This window comes from Oenanthe melanoleuca, chromosome 2, assembly GCF_029582105.1.
Source record: "Oenanthe melanoleuca isolate GR-GAL-2019-014 chromosome 2, OMel1.0, whole genome shotgun sequence".
In the NCBI taxonomy this organism is placed as follows: Eukaryota; Metazoa; Chordata; class Aves; order Passeriformes; family Muscicapidae; genus Oenanthe; species Oenanthe melanoleuca.
The window spans coordinates 37,146,416-37,161,196 of record NC_079335.1 but is presented as its reverse complement, the minus strand read 5'-3'; the positions used below and the strand labels follow the sequence as shown (position 1 = coordinate 37,161,196).

The 14,781-nt window shown below is 38.0% G+C and overlaps 1 protein-coding gene across 3 annotated transcripts in view; it reads right to left on the bottom strand.

Moving 5' to 3' along the window:
- The window catches only part of TOX (thymocyte selection associated high mobility group box), a 215,853-nt gene that overhangs the window by 91,549 nt on the left and 109,523 nt on the right, over positions 1–14,781 (bottom strand). For all 3 annotated transcript variants that reach the window (XM_056485533.1, XM_056485534.1, XM_056485532.1), the window contains exon 2: positions 11,085–11,150. In XM_056485533.1, coding sequence (XP_056341508.1) covers positions 11,085–11,150 — 66 coding nt within the window. The remainder of the gene's footprint in view (positions 1–11,084; positions 11,151–14,781) is intronic.

Here is a 14,781-nt window from a genome sequence, read left to right as displayed (position 1 = left end):
GAACTTTAAAAAGTGATCAGAGAAGGCAAATCAAAGGAGAAGGTTCAAACAGAATGACCACAAGAGGCAGCAAGATTTCAAACAACCAGTGTGAATCCCTCTGGAAAGAGCAGAATTGCTCCTATATGACAGCACAGAAGACAACATTCACTAAGTAAGTCTGATTCGTGTGCTCAGTGGTTGCATCAGTCACCATGCATTTACTCAACAGAATCTCATACTAGCAGCAGTTCCTTGAAAATTGGGAATTTGCCTATAGATATTTAATTTAAATGATATGAATGGTTCTGCCAACTATGTAGAGCGTGTCTTAATTTTTCATTTGCACCAAAGCTTCTGCATCTGAACTGTGGAAAGATGCCAGTTTTTAAAAGATAGATGCTTCAGGCTGTCTCCTCTTCTATTATTGAACACGTTGTTACATAACTGAAATACTTATGAATCGAGAGTAATGTAAAAACAATGAGCTCATTAGAAGGGGAAAAACAGCCACGTACCTTTTACAAATTTGAAAGTTAGGATAATATATTTGACAGTGGATATTTCCAGGAGTTTTAATAGGATCAACCTTATCTCTAATTTTTAAATGGAGGACTTTCAGAAGCAAGTGGTTTTAGCTGCTTTTGTCTCTGCATGAACGAGGCTTGATAGCTTGAGACTATAATGCATTACTGTGGAAACCTTCGGTCTGTTACATAAATCATCTTAACACTCAGCAAGAATTGTCCAACAGTGCCATTGATATGTTCAAGTCAATGATCCTGAAAACAATTTTTTTGTGTTTCTTCATATGGTAGACAACAGCAATAAATCATATTCATTTAAAAACACACAATATACTAATTTATCAAGCCACAGCTATCAAAAATGTATTACAGGGGAAGGTATAACTTTTTTGTATTGTGTTAATCAATTTCTCTAATTTGCATTAGTTAAAGGCCAAAGCCTCAAGCAAAACATTAATTTTCCTGTACCAGATGAATTCTGTTTTCAAGAAAGAGAATGTGCTGACAATTATATTATTAATTTTAAATAATCATAATTTTCAAAGTGTACAGAACTACATAAAACAACAGACTTCTTTTACGATATCACTCCTGAGAGTCTTTTCATTAATTACATTAATTTTATGCATATAATATAGCAGTTGGCTGGGAAATGTGTTTTCAATGGAGGCCTTAAATTGAAAGTTTAAAGATGACAATAAGCAGAAGCACAAATATTATAAGAGGCCAAAGGATCTTGGGCGTGTAAACACTAATACTGAAGCAGCTGAACTTCCCTTCAGACAAAAATACAGCTCTGCACTTTTGTTATTTAGAACATTTGCGTAAACTTAAAAAATAAGTGCAAGTCTTTTATTAATTACTGACCAACTGGCCAAAGCAGTTCTTTAGGAATATACAGCAACTTTAGGCACAAATGGAACATCCTTAACCCCCAAGGTGGAGTCTTGTCTCTCTAAACTGTGACAATCTTTCACCTTCATTAGCACATCACCAGAGGGGATCCAAATGCAGTCACTGTCCAGTACCCTCCTCACTCTCCTCTCCTGGAAAGAAATGTACTTTCCCTCCCACAGTGTCTACTACTACTACCATTATTATTGTTTTTATTATTTTTGTTCTTCTTACTACTACTACTACTACTTCTACTACTACTGCTACTGCTACAACTACTACTACTACATTTTAATGAAAGCTAAAATTCTCATGGTAACTCAGGGTCCTATTTGACAGGCTTTGGTTTGTACTATAATGCAGGCAACACCATGGATGGCATAATCTTGAACTCAGCACTACAAGACATACTTCCATACATCAGTTACTTCGTGAGCTAAATATTCTTTTTCAACTACAGATAAAAAGCATATTAGAAATAAAAACTTTTTAGAGACCCTCTCTGCAAAACATACCTAAATTATGCTCAGTACAGAGCGCTGGGTAATAAAACTAGCAATATACATATTTAATAAGCAGCATTGAACTGAAAAAAAAATAGAAGTCACATCTTCACAAATCCTGCTGCTTGAAAATATAGATGATACACTACATTTAACCTGTCAGAAGCCTCATTAGCATCATAGCATAGACTCTAAACCAGCAATCAAGACAGTGTGCTCTTCACATGTTTACATTTCTAAATGCTCTTAAAATAGCAGTAGTATAGATTAACATTTAAGTATATCTGTTTAGGGGGCAAATATTCTACCCAAATTTCCTGCCTTCTGAGAAAGACACCAAAAGATGAAACAATGTTGTACTCAGGGCACACAATGATGAAGGACAAAGGATCCTTTTTTTTTTTTTTTTTTTTGGTTTTTTTCCTCCTTCTTTCTCTTTTCTTTCCTTAGAAAAGCTCAGAAACAATGGATTGCTTCTCAGTATTCAAAAGGAGAGTGGGTCCTACCTGTGCGACACTTCTCCTGAATGACTAATGAAATCTCCAGAAAAAAAACAGATTTAATGTAAAATGTCACCACTTGAGAAAAGGAGGATCAAAACGGAGGCATGGCTATTCTTTGCAATTATGATGCAACTTTTGTTTAGTCCTGTGCCAATCACAGGAAAACCTTAAAGCTGAAGCATATCAAAGCTCCCAGTTCCTATCAGTGGTGCCCCTGGCTTTAAAACATAGATTTTGGAACCAGTATTTTGCAGTAAAAAGGGCAAGAAGTGCTCATTATCTGAATGAGTACAGATTATTTAAGCAAGTAAAAGTGGCAGGATCTGGCCTTCTCCTAATAAAGTGTCATGTAGGCACTGGGACTGCTGGGACCCCAGTAATAAGTTCAATCATACTGATGGTGTTGTACAAACTATCAGCAGCGTGCTACCTATTAAGACATTTTTATAAACTGCAAGAAATATGCAAGCTATTACAAGATATAATTCTGAAAAACAGACTTCTATGTAAGAAGCCAATTTAAGAGGAAAACAACATAAACAATAGTAACTTGTGTGCTCAAGTGAAGCATCTTTTTAATTTTGAGTAATGAAGATGTCAAGCCAAATGCTAGAGTAGTTTAACTTAATTAGGTGGCCTATTTTTCCAGGCAGCCTTTCATTTCCCATTGAAAACTCAGCTTGTATGCGAGGCAACAAGAGCAATTTTGTCTGTAATGAATACCTCTGGGACTCCACGGAGTGATCATTTGAATGTTACATTGAAGACTGGTTTGAGTAACTAGTTTGGGCTTGTTGAGATGCCAGATTTTGTAAAACTAACTAGATTAATCAAAGACTGGCATCTTATCGGTTTATTCGGTCAGGGGTCAGCAGGTCAAACTGACTCTACTGTGGCAGCCTTTGCCAAAAGGGACAGTATAATAGTAATTGGTCTAATTTGTAGTTCAAATTCACGTAATTCTTCCAGACGTTTTATGGACCAAAAGGGTTCATTTTATGTGAAGCTCAGTTGAAAAATACTGCCTTTAACATTTCCCATGGTTACACATCCCATAATTCATCCCCACTGCTGACCTGTAGAGTTTCTTGGAAAGGAAGCTACATAACTAAAATATATGATGTCTGTAATCTGTTATCACATGCTAAAAAAGTTGTACGTGAAGGAGCAGAGGGAAACATTTTGAAGGATATTTTACACTGGCTGCTCATTAAACAGAAAGTTGTCTCATGACATGCACAGCGAAAGGCAGCGCCTTTTCTCTTGTGATATGTGAAAAAATACCTCTGGCTTTTGGATGGAGAATTCATCATTTGATGATTGATTTTCTGTTTACCTTTTTCATGGTAAAATAATAGCTTTTGTTATTTTTACTTTATTGATTTACTGTGGGCCTATTACTGAAGTTGCTGTCATCCTGATGCCATGGCTAAGACAAGACACAGTGTTTATTTTACTTCCCTCTCATCTGCAGCTCTTAAGAAAAATACTTTTAATTGATGCACAGAATCACTGTGCATACAACAGGGCCAAGCTCACAATTTTAGAATAACTCTAGCAGTATCTGACAGTTACTTCTAAAGCCCCAAGCTCTGTAGCTAGACAACTACCCTCCAAACCTGTTTCATTAAAAAGTCTTCTGCCCACATGGCTATAAAGAATATATAGGTGCAAGATTTCACAGCCAGAAGACAAACAGAATGCTGAAAATTTTGTTATACTTGCTGAGGTTTCTGATATGATCTCAATTTTACAGATCCACACTAATGGTTTTTGAAGGCTGGAGAGGGACACTTTTGTTTATACAACTGTAATTATGGGTATGTTTGTTTATGATCCTTAGGGAGTAGATTTTGCCCTCTTTAGTGTTTTTATAGCATGTGCTATAGAACAGGCTTTAAATGAAAGACACATTAAGTGAAGGCATGTGTAAGTAACTCGCTTTTCCGGGATAAGTAGGTCATATACATTTCTTCTTCTGGTGAGAGTACAAGCTCCACACCTACTGAACATAACTGTCTAAAATGAATTTGAGTAAAAAAAGTATTTCACCTGAGTTACCTCTTTAATGTGAAATTTGTAAGAGATCTTAAATTCCAGCCAACAAGCCCTAATTCTGACTTCTATTTTTATAAAAGTTGAGGCATTAGATTACAAAAAATGAAAATATCCTTGAGTATATACACAGCACATGTTCATACACTTCATTAAAGCTAAAGATGTTCATGCACACTTGTATAACACATCCCTGTGGAGAAAGGCTTGGGGATACTGATGGATGACAAGCTGGACAAAAGCTGGCAATGCACTTGCAGCCCAGAAAGCCAACCTGTTCTGGGTTGTATCAAAAGCAGCATGGCCAGCAAGATGAAGGAGGGGATTCTGCCCCTCTACTTGGTTTTTGGGACACCCCACCTGGAGTGCTGCATCCAGCTCTGGGGTCATCAGCACAGGAAAACATGACCTTGTTGGTTTGGGTCCAGAGAAGACCACAAAGGTCCAAGGGCTGAAGCACCTCTCCTATGATGAAAGGCTGAGTTGGGGCTGTTCAGCCTGGAGGAGACCTTATAACACTTTTCAATATATAGTGGGGCTTGTAAGAAAGATGGAGAAAGATCTTTTATCATGGCTGTAGTGTCAGGACAAGCGGCAACAGTTTTAAACAGAGAGGAGAGATTTAGACTGGACACAGGAAGAAATTCTTTACTGTGAGGGTGATGAGACACTGTAGGAGATATGCAGAGAATCTGTGTGTGCCCCATCACTGGAAGTTTTCAAGGTCATGTTGGATGAGGCTTGGAGCAATCTGAGTTAGTGAAAAATGCAACTGCTCACGGCAGGGAACCGGACTAGATGATCTTCAAAGATGCTTTCCAATTCAAACCCTTCTATGATTCTAAAGATGAATATCTATAAATATATACACACAGCCTTGTTAATGCAACTGTTGATGTATTTTTATCAGGGACTCAGCTCTTTCCAGACTCTGCCTGATGTTAAGACAGTATTAAAAGACTATGTTATACATAAAAGTGAAAGGTAGGGTAAAATTACATCTATCCGTAACTATTCATTCAGGATCTGAAAGGCCTGCCTGGTCTTTTTCTTTCCCTGAGGCCATTTTAACCTATGTCTCTTTCTTTTTTTATTTTTATTTTTTTTTTTTTTTTTTTTTTTAATTTGGCATTTATAGACTACTTCAGAGAACTGGAGGGCCAAGAAGGAGACTCCCTTCTGTTAATAACATATATTTGAAATTAAAAGATAGTGGATCAGGAAGAGGAAGGTAGAATATGGTCCAAAACAGTCCTGGACTGCAGCCAGCCAGCAGACTGCCCAGGAGGCATTGCCTTTTCACTGTGGAGCAGCCTCTCAAATAATGAGGAAAATCTTTCCAACTATTCAGCAGGATTGTGCTAGACTTCAGGTCAGGATAGTATGTACCCATGGGACTACATTGGATCATGCAATGATTCTCCATCTGAGAATGCTGCTTTTCCTCAATCCTTTTCAAGGCAGCCAACTTCTGCCCTGCTCTGCTGATGGAGAGTGTTACAGGAAACAAGATCGAAGATCTGTGTCTTCTGGCAGTACTATAGCCAGGGAATTCTAGCCTATCTTCAGGGAAGAACCAATACAGAGCAAGAGAGAAAAGCTATTATGTAGCATTTATCCACTCCTACTTCACATGAGCAATAGTTACATCATTAATAATCTAAGAAATTATGGCATAAAAATGTAAAAAATACATTAGGGCTATATGTAGGAACATGTGCAAAAGGCAACATTAATATGAAAAAAATCTCTTTTGGATATCATTCCATCCTATTTCACCCTGTAGCTGTACAGGAAAAAGAGTTTTGATATCCATGGTGCCCCTCTATCAAAGAGCACACAGATATATTTTAGATAGATCTCCCTGGCATAGCTCTGGGAAGAAGGAAAATACCACCTCTGAGCAAACAGTATTCCTTCCTCTGCCTCAGATCTTTTCTTCCCAGTGGGACAATAGGGGTAATGCCCCAAATCATCAGCACCAGGCCTATTCTCATCCCTTCCCTTTGGACCTTGCAGGGAATTTGACAGTTGCATTCATTTACCTTAACATTTATCAGGCCTCAGGAAGGTTAAAAATGTGTTAAGCTTTGTGCAAGAGACTCCTGAATTACATTCTGTATTGTGACTAGGAAGAATTGTAAAATAAGCAATATAATTTTATACCATGCTGTGCGTGGCTCACAAATTACAGGAGGTGGAATAACATAAAGAGTAATTCAGATCCAAGGATTCAATTATAGGTGTGGGGAGAAAACAATTATTGATGGGAATCTCAAATGCAGATCAGTTGGCATAGTTTTATTTTAAAATGATAAATACTTTCAGATCCAAGTGCAATCACTAGAGAAAATGTCACAGTTTTACTGTGTGTGTTTGTTAATATGGCTGGCATAACTCATTTAAGAGATGCCTTCAGTGTAGAGTCCTGTATTACTACTACTATATATAATAACCAAAAATGCAGTACTTACACATATATATATAAAATGCACACAGAGACAACATTGCCAAACAGCCTTTTGGGACAGTTTAAAAGAATGTCATTAATTTTTACTGTATACTTACTCTTCTGGCTTAGTTCCAGCACTGGCTTTCTGTAAAAATCATTTCAAGTATAGAATTATGCTATTTGCTTGCAGCAACATCACAGGAACAGTAGTGAGCCATATGCTGCTACTTAGCAACTTGGTCTGTAAGTCCCAAAGCATGTACTGATTTGAAAATTGAACAGAAATGATAATTATTGTTGAGGGATGCTGTGAGGCAACTTGTCTTGGATTACCAAACTATGCAGATGTTTGATGTTATATAGCAAAAAGAACAAAATTATATTTTTCCTGTCCAATGGCTGAGCTTTTATTTATGTTAGCCTAAAGGGGATAAATTGATTAAAACCCATAAAATAATGTAAGGTGATGTTTTTCTGGATATAAACACTTTGGAGTAAACAGAAGGAACTGAGATGCTTTTCAGCATATATGAGGACCCCAGCAATCCTGCCTGTATGGTCACCTAATCCTGAGGAGAGCCAAGGTGAAACCCCTTGGTCCTTGGTGTTACATACCATGACTCAGTCTGCCAACCCACTTCCCAAATAAGCTATGTCAGAGTCTGAAATTAGAAAATGATGCTCGTGTCTGACTCAGTCAGCATGACCAGAGCTTGAATAAAGGCTTCTGACAGGACTATGTACCTCCTTACATGTGGGATTCATACTTTAGTTAATAGACATGAATTCATCAAGAAGAGCAGAGTAATTAATTCCCTCCTCATTCGGAGAGGATTGAACCCCTATCTCTGATCTTCCAAGGGAACAGCCAAGTTCTTAAGGGTGAGAAGGAGCCTGGATTCCTCTCACTAACATCATGCAATGGCAAGACTCATGACCACAAGGGCAAAATAGACATAGGACAAAATTATGATTAGAGCAACTATGCTGTCATCTGAGAGAGAACATTTTCTCCTCTCTTTTTTATGGCATTATGTGTTTTACACCCAGTAACAGTGACAGGAAAATGAACAAACAGTCCTAAAACCATGGTCAGAAAATGCAATTGCATCCTTTACTGCTCCTCACCCTAGCCCTATAACCTATATAGTCTTTCATGCTTTGTTTTCAGAGCAGAAAATACTGTATTTTTTTCCAGTTTTAACCACCAAACTGGATCTTGAAATGGTAGTCAGTTCACCAGTTTTGGCTGACCACCAAATGCTTATGCCCAAGAAAGGAACACTGCCCCATCACAGTCAGTGAAGACCTCATAGACACTGTCAGGGAAGAGTTGTTTAGCTCCTTTGAGGAACGACTATGTCAGGAACAGCTTTGGGAAGGCTCCTCTCACAGTCTCAGGTTCCTGACGAAACATGAGAGGCAGGTTTTGCACCACACCCCATATTCCTGCTCTCAGTGAAGTTGTTTTGTCCCTTTTTTTTTCCCCCCTTCCCAAATACTGTTATTATTACAGACTTTCACATATGCTCCAGCCCACACAGAGCTGGAACACCTCTTCTGTGAAGGCAGGAAGGCAGGCTAAAAATGCTGGGGTTGTTCAGCTTGGAAAAAAGAAGGCTCCAGGGAGATCTTAGAGCAGCTTTCCAGCACCTAAAGGGAGCCAACCAGAAACCTGGAGAGAGACTTTTTACAACAGCCTGCAGTGACAGCTCAAGGAGGAATGGCCTTAAGCTGGAGGAGGATAGGTTTAGATCAGACTTTAGGAAGAAGTTCTTTGCTGTAAGGGTGGTGAGGCACTGGCACAGGCTGCCCAGAGAGGTTGTGCACTTCCCATGGCTGGAAGTGTTCAAGGCCAGGCTGGATGGGGCTCTGAGTAACCAGGGATAGTGGAAGGTTCCCTGCCCACGACCTGGGAGTTGGAGCTTAATGATCTTTAAGGTCCCTTCCAACCCAGTCCTATGGGCTGTGATTCTGTGTATTCACTTAAACCCACTGCAAAGTGTAAGCATCAGGAGAAAATCCCAGCAAGGAAAAGAGGTTGTGACAGCCCAAGGCTGACAGCCACTCTCATCCAGACACTGAAGGCTGATTGACTGGGCACACTGGGTAACAACTTAAAACACCCTGCCTGCCAATTGAGCTGCTCCTTGCCACATGGATCCCCCAGCACAGGACACAGAGGCTGCCTTTGGGTTTTGAACTCTACCTGGGAGCCAGAAATGCCAGAGTTCAGCTTTGCCATGGTCAGATTTTAAGTCTGTAAGTCTTTTCTTGGTTCCGACCCTTAACAGGAATTCAGGGTTTTCTGATGTCTTTGAATTTGGAAATGTCACATTTGATAGATTTTTTTTTCCTTGAAGACAAAGTCATTTGCATTTAAAATACCTAGGCCTGGCTCTTTAAAAGTACTTTAAGAGCCTTATTTTCACTGCAACCAGTGAGTGTTATATGCATAAATATATCTGAGAATCTGGGCCTTGTTAGCACATGCAGAAACCGCATAAAAGATTAAAACTTATACTCTTAATTTTTCAATATGCCATTTAAATTATTTAAACTACATGCATACACAGTACAAAAATATCAACAGAAGAAAAATAATTCTGATGTATAATGTGGATTTGCAATTCTTTATTCAAAACTATTTAAGACAGACATAATGATTCTCTGAAAGGTAGCAGCTGCCTGATAACAGCAATCATTCACAGAGTTTGTATTTCTACTGTTTCAAACAAATTCAATTAGCCCTTGCACTTCAAAACCCTTAAGGCAAAAATGAGATGATACTAGGCTGCTTTAATCTAATAGTAATACTAAAACTTGTCAGTACAGTTTTTGGATTAATGGTTAGAGAAAAATTAATAATATAATTTTTCATTTTTTAATCAAACAGTTCTATTCTAAACTACCACTGGATCTTGGAGGGTTCTTAGCTGAATAAGTTCAATCATGCACAGTTCCTAAATGCCAAGTACGCTATTGGTCTCTAAAGGTATTTCAGAGTGACTTCAACAGAAAGCTGGGAAGCAGCATGGTGGAACACCTTAAAGATGATCTTTTTGACTGAATCATGTACTCATCTCACCCAACCTCCTGCTTCCCTGCTCTCAGTGAACCTGAAGAATACTACTTCATGAAGACATTTCATTTTGAATGCTCACTTTCCAAAGCTTTTGATTCCAAAGTTACATCCAGCTTGTCTGAACATAATTACTATTCATTCAAACTTACTTCCCACCTAATGAGAGTTTTACACATAAGCCTCCTGGTTCTGTCAGGCCAGACACTACTGGCCCAAAATACTGCATGGCATAGACCACAAGTCTGGTTATTCATGTTACTCAGTTTCTGACACAACCTAACTGATCTGCAGCACTATCCCCACCACTTACTCATGCAAAGTTAAACTGAAACACGTGAAGTAAATGAAAAATTCCCCCCTACATATAGACATAGCAACAGGTAGACAACTCAAAACTCTCAAAACTGATTTTGCTTTCAAGCAGTAATTAAAATTTTTAATTCTTAGAAGTCTATAGGATCTTTGAGGTCAAGTGGAAAGGTAAAAGATTTTTTTAATATACATCCAGTAGCAAAATTTAGCGTGTGTGGTTCCCCAAAAGGAGAAGGACTCAAAAATACCTTTAAAGATTGCACATCACATTAAGCCTTTTGGCCTGTAAGCTACAGAAGGCTAAGTCATTGCCTAAACCCCACTGCTAATTGTGTAATAATAGCAACAATCCTCAGACATAGGATTAGTGTTCAAAACGCAATTCTTCAATTGTTCTATGAGCGATAATTAAATCTATTTGTGACATGTATAGCTTATAATGATTAACTTGTCTGCAGTCAGATAAACAAATAACCTGCACCTGTAAAGACTTTATTTCCTGAAGGTAAAACAACTGTTTAGGAAAGATCATGCTGGCAAAACAGCTGCTTGCATTCTGGAGAGGAAACAAGGTAGTATCTTTCAACAAACGCCAACTCTGGTGTTTTATCAGCTCTATCTCATTAACTGGAAACAAGGCTTAAATGCTTTGTTTATAAATTATGATTATTCCTGATTGCAGCAGTTACTGATAGTGCCACTCATTTGCAATGCAACTCTTTGAATTTTTTTAATTACAATTTGAAACAAGGCAGAGAAGATTAATTAACCCACCTGGCTGGCTGGCACGTAGTCCTGGCTTGGTTCTGTCATACTCATATACATGTTCTCACCGTCAAACTGCAAAGGAAATAATAGTAAACATTCAGCAAACTTGATTTTTTAGCATTGACTGAAAAAAACTGTTGCTATAAAATAATATTACAGCCTGGTTTTAGAGACTTGTAATTGCATGTGTGCAATCTTGTCTTTGATGTTCCTGTTGTCATCCTTATTGACCCTGGATGTCAGTGATTTGGAGTAATTAGCGCTCTAGTAATTACAGCTAGCAAGGAAGAAATGAATGGTTTCCTTTCATCTGCAATCTGTTTTAAAACAAAATGCCTCATTTTGTGCACCATGTATACATATTGCTGTTGGTTGCAATGAAGTACTAAGTGAATTGCACTCTTACTGAGAAAAGGAAGATGAGAATAGAATCTGCACTAAAATGCTTCTTAATGGATTCCAACTTTAGCTTTTGAACAGAACAAGAGTTGAAATTTCAAAACAAATTAAACCCCCTCCAACTGAAATGTTCCCATATCAGAAAGTAGGAAATACATTTCCAGACAGCTTTCAGACATCTGAATGTACGAAAGAGTATACCTCCCGTCCGTATGGTGTAAGAGGATAGTTTGCTTGATGTGTGAAAAAAGTAAACATTCATAATCAGAACTGCAAAAATAACCATCTGTAAATGATAAATACCATTCCTGGAAATATATACAATATAGAAAAAGCTTCTTTCCTTTTTTCTTTTTTTTCTCTCTTTTTTTTCTTTTTCCTCTTCTCAACTGCTGTTAAGAAGTAACGGAAATGTCATAGAAAGGAGTTGATTAAAATCTGAAGGTCTAGATGGAGAAAAACTGTCAGATCTGAACCCTCATCCTGTACCAGCACAAAGAAGTGTAAAACTATTGATTTCTTACATAGTCTGGAAAATGTCCCCACAGAACTCTCGTCACACCCACTCAAGTGGCATTGCCAACAGGGTGATGATAGTCCCAGTGTCTGCTCAGGAGCTAGGGAAAATCTTTCCAAACCTTTTAAGCAGAAATGAAACAACAGCAGGAATTCCTATCTCCAGTCATCAACCACAAATTTCCAGCTGTTACGAGGTCTGTTTGAAATAACTTGCACCTGACCCCTTGTGTGAATGCTTAGAGTGACACATTTTGGACTTCAGCCACTGCTTTGCATGACACAGCAGCTTTTTTAAGAGATCCCTCCTACTGACATTGCTCCTGCAGAAGGTGCCCATGAAATATCCCATGGACATTTCTTGGCCAGTGTTGAGCTTCTGGGGATGTTCTACCTGCAAGGTGAAGTATATTCAACTCCCCTGAGGTGGCAAAGTTAAACTGTGTCTTTGGCAGACAGATGTACCAGCTTTTGCTGAGGTGGCTGAAAAGGTTTCGGCTTCCAGCTGTTCATCCTCTTTCTCTGCCAGAGGCTACAAGGCTTGTAACAGCAGCAGTAACATGAACAAGTGCCAGCTCCTGGCACAGCAGCTGATGGTCTGCCCTTCCTGGCCAGAGCTATTTAATAGTCACAGACTATCTGTCAGAAGTCCTAGTTTCATGGGAGGGAAAGGATTATGCCACAGATCTGCCATAGGGAATAGAGTATTTCCAAATTTTGACAGAATAGAGATACTTAGATTAGATCACAAAATAGAGATTGATGCTTGTTCCTTTTTTTGTTTCTTGTTGACATGTACAGTTTCTTTTAGCTTTCTCATTCAATATTGTTCTTATTTGTAAGCATTCAAAGTAGAGTTTTGGAGAAAAAAAATTAGTATCTGGATTGGAAAAAAAAAAAAAATTGTATTGTTTCTTCTACTCAGATGGACAGGTGAAATTCTGAAGAGATTTCACAGCCAGTAGTTGGAAAGCAAGCACTCCAGTGCAAGGCCAACAGGAGCTCAACTTATTCAGCTTGTCAGACGAAAGGCTGAAAGGTGCCTTGATCAGTGTGATTGGTACTTACACCCTGGAAAGATGTCTGATAGCAAGATGTCAGCCTTCCTGACAGTGGTATAATGAGATCTAGTGTTGAGAAATGGGAGTTTGAGAAATTCAGCCCTGAAATAAGATACAAGTTCCTTCTTTAGGAGGTAATTAAGCACTATGTCAACAGCAAACTCATCATTTCTCAGACATTTTAGAATGAGGTTTGATATCTTTTTTTGGAACAGATATCATATTTATAAGAAATCTTATGGACAAGATAGTTACACTTGCTGGCTATGGGAGTCCTATCTGCCCTGGAAACCATCATTCCTTGAGTCTCCTCTTTTGAATTTCTCTTGTTATCTTCTTATAGTTGTTATGACACATTGCAAGCTTTGCTGTAATTCAAATACTCTGTTGCATGTGTTTAGTTGCAGTGAATATGAAGAAATTTCTTTCTGCCTACTGGCTAGATACAGTCAAGGATTATTTCAATTTATTTTGCCTTCCATAATGCATGAGACTATGATTTAAGAATCTTTATGAATTATACTAGTCTTTCATATAATTCCCTCTTTTCAATGTTTGGTCATCTGTCCTTGCTCCCAAGCTTACAATCACCAAATCTGCATTCTTTGAATAATTTCCCTAAGGTATTTTTCCATGAATACTGAAATTTTATAATTCTGTGTGTTGTTCTTGGATTATCTGCCTACCTAATCAGTGCCTTGCTATTAGTGGTCCCCCTGGCATGATAGGATATTGGATCTCAGCCTCTACTGCTAGTTGCTCGTGGCTCTCTTTTAGCTCTGAAATATTTTTTTTTGTCTACCATGGTCTGTGGGCTTTATGTGAGCATGTTTCAGAGAAACCAAAACAGAAAAAATATACATAAATTTAAACTTCATGGCCTTTTGACCTTACATGAGAAATGTAAGGGGATTGATGCTTACATGAGAAATGACCTTCTGCAACATTTTGGATTAATTTGTTAGGGTAAATTTTTAGAAAAATATATTGATGTGTAATGTTTGTCAAATCTGAGTGACCTGTTAACATCTAAAAATACCCAGAAGCTTTCTGATTTGTTACTTAATTTCTTCAATATTCAAGCATGGGATTTAGTCATTGCAATATTTAGCACCTATTTATCAGAAGTATGTGCAAGATATTGTGTAATAGGTTATATAGGTCAGCAAGATTTGATGGGATGTGTAATTTTGTAGTGTTTATATATGCAAATTGTGGACTGTAATGCATCAACTGACAATAACACTCTTGCCATACTAGTGTTTGTACTACATTTACCTCTATTTAAATTATTATCTGCCCTCAGTTCACATGGCTACTTGGCAGCTCCTAAGACTTTGAATATGAGCCTGAAAAACACCCATAAACTCAAAGAGTAAAGCATATATACGTGCATTTTGTACAGCAGGTATTGCCAGGAGGTGCCTCCTTCACATTCTCAATGTTTACTAAAATGTTTATGAAGAGTGAAAATGTGATCTTTGTATACCAGAATAAAACAAAATATTTACTGCAATGCTGATTTGTTTATTCACCATCCCCTTTCCCAAAGCAGTGCAAAATAGAGATGACCTGAACATCCAGCCAAAAAAGGGTACACAAGCCTTCAATAACAAAAAGTTTAGAAAAACTGATGTAGCACACACACAATGTTCACCTTGCCCAAATGTGATAATCCCACATCAAAACAACAAACAAGAGGAAAAAATGCCAACAATTGGATCAAC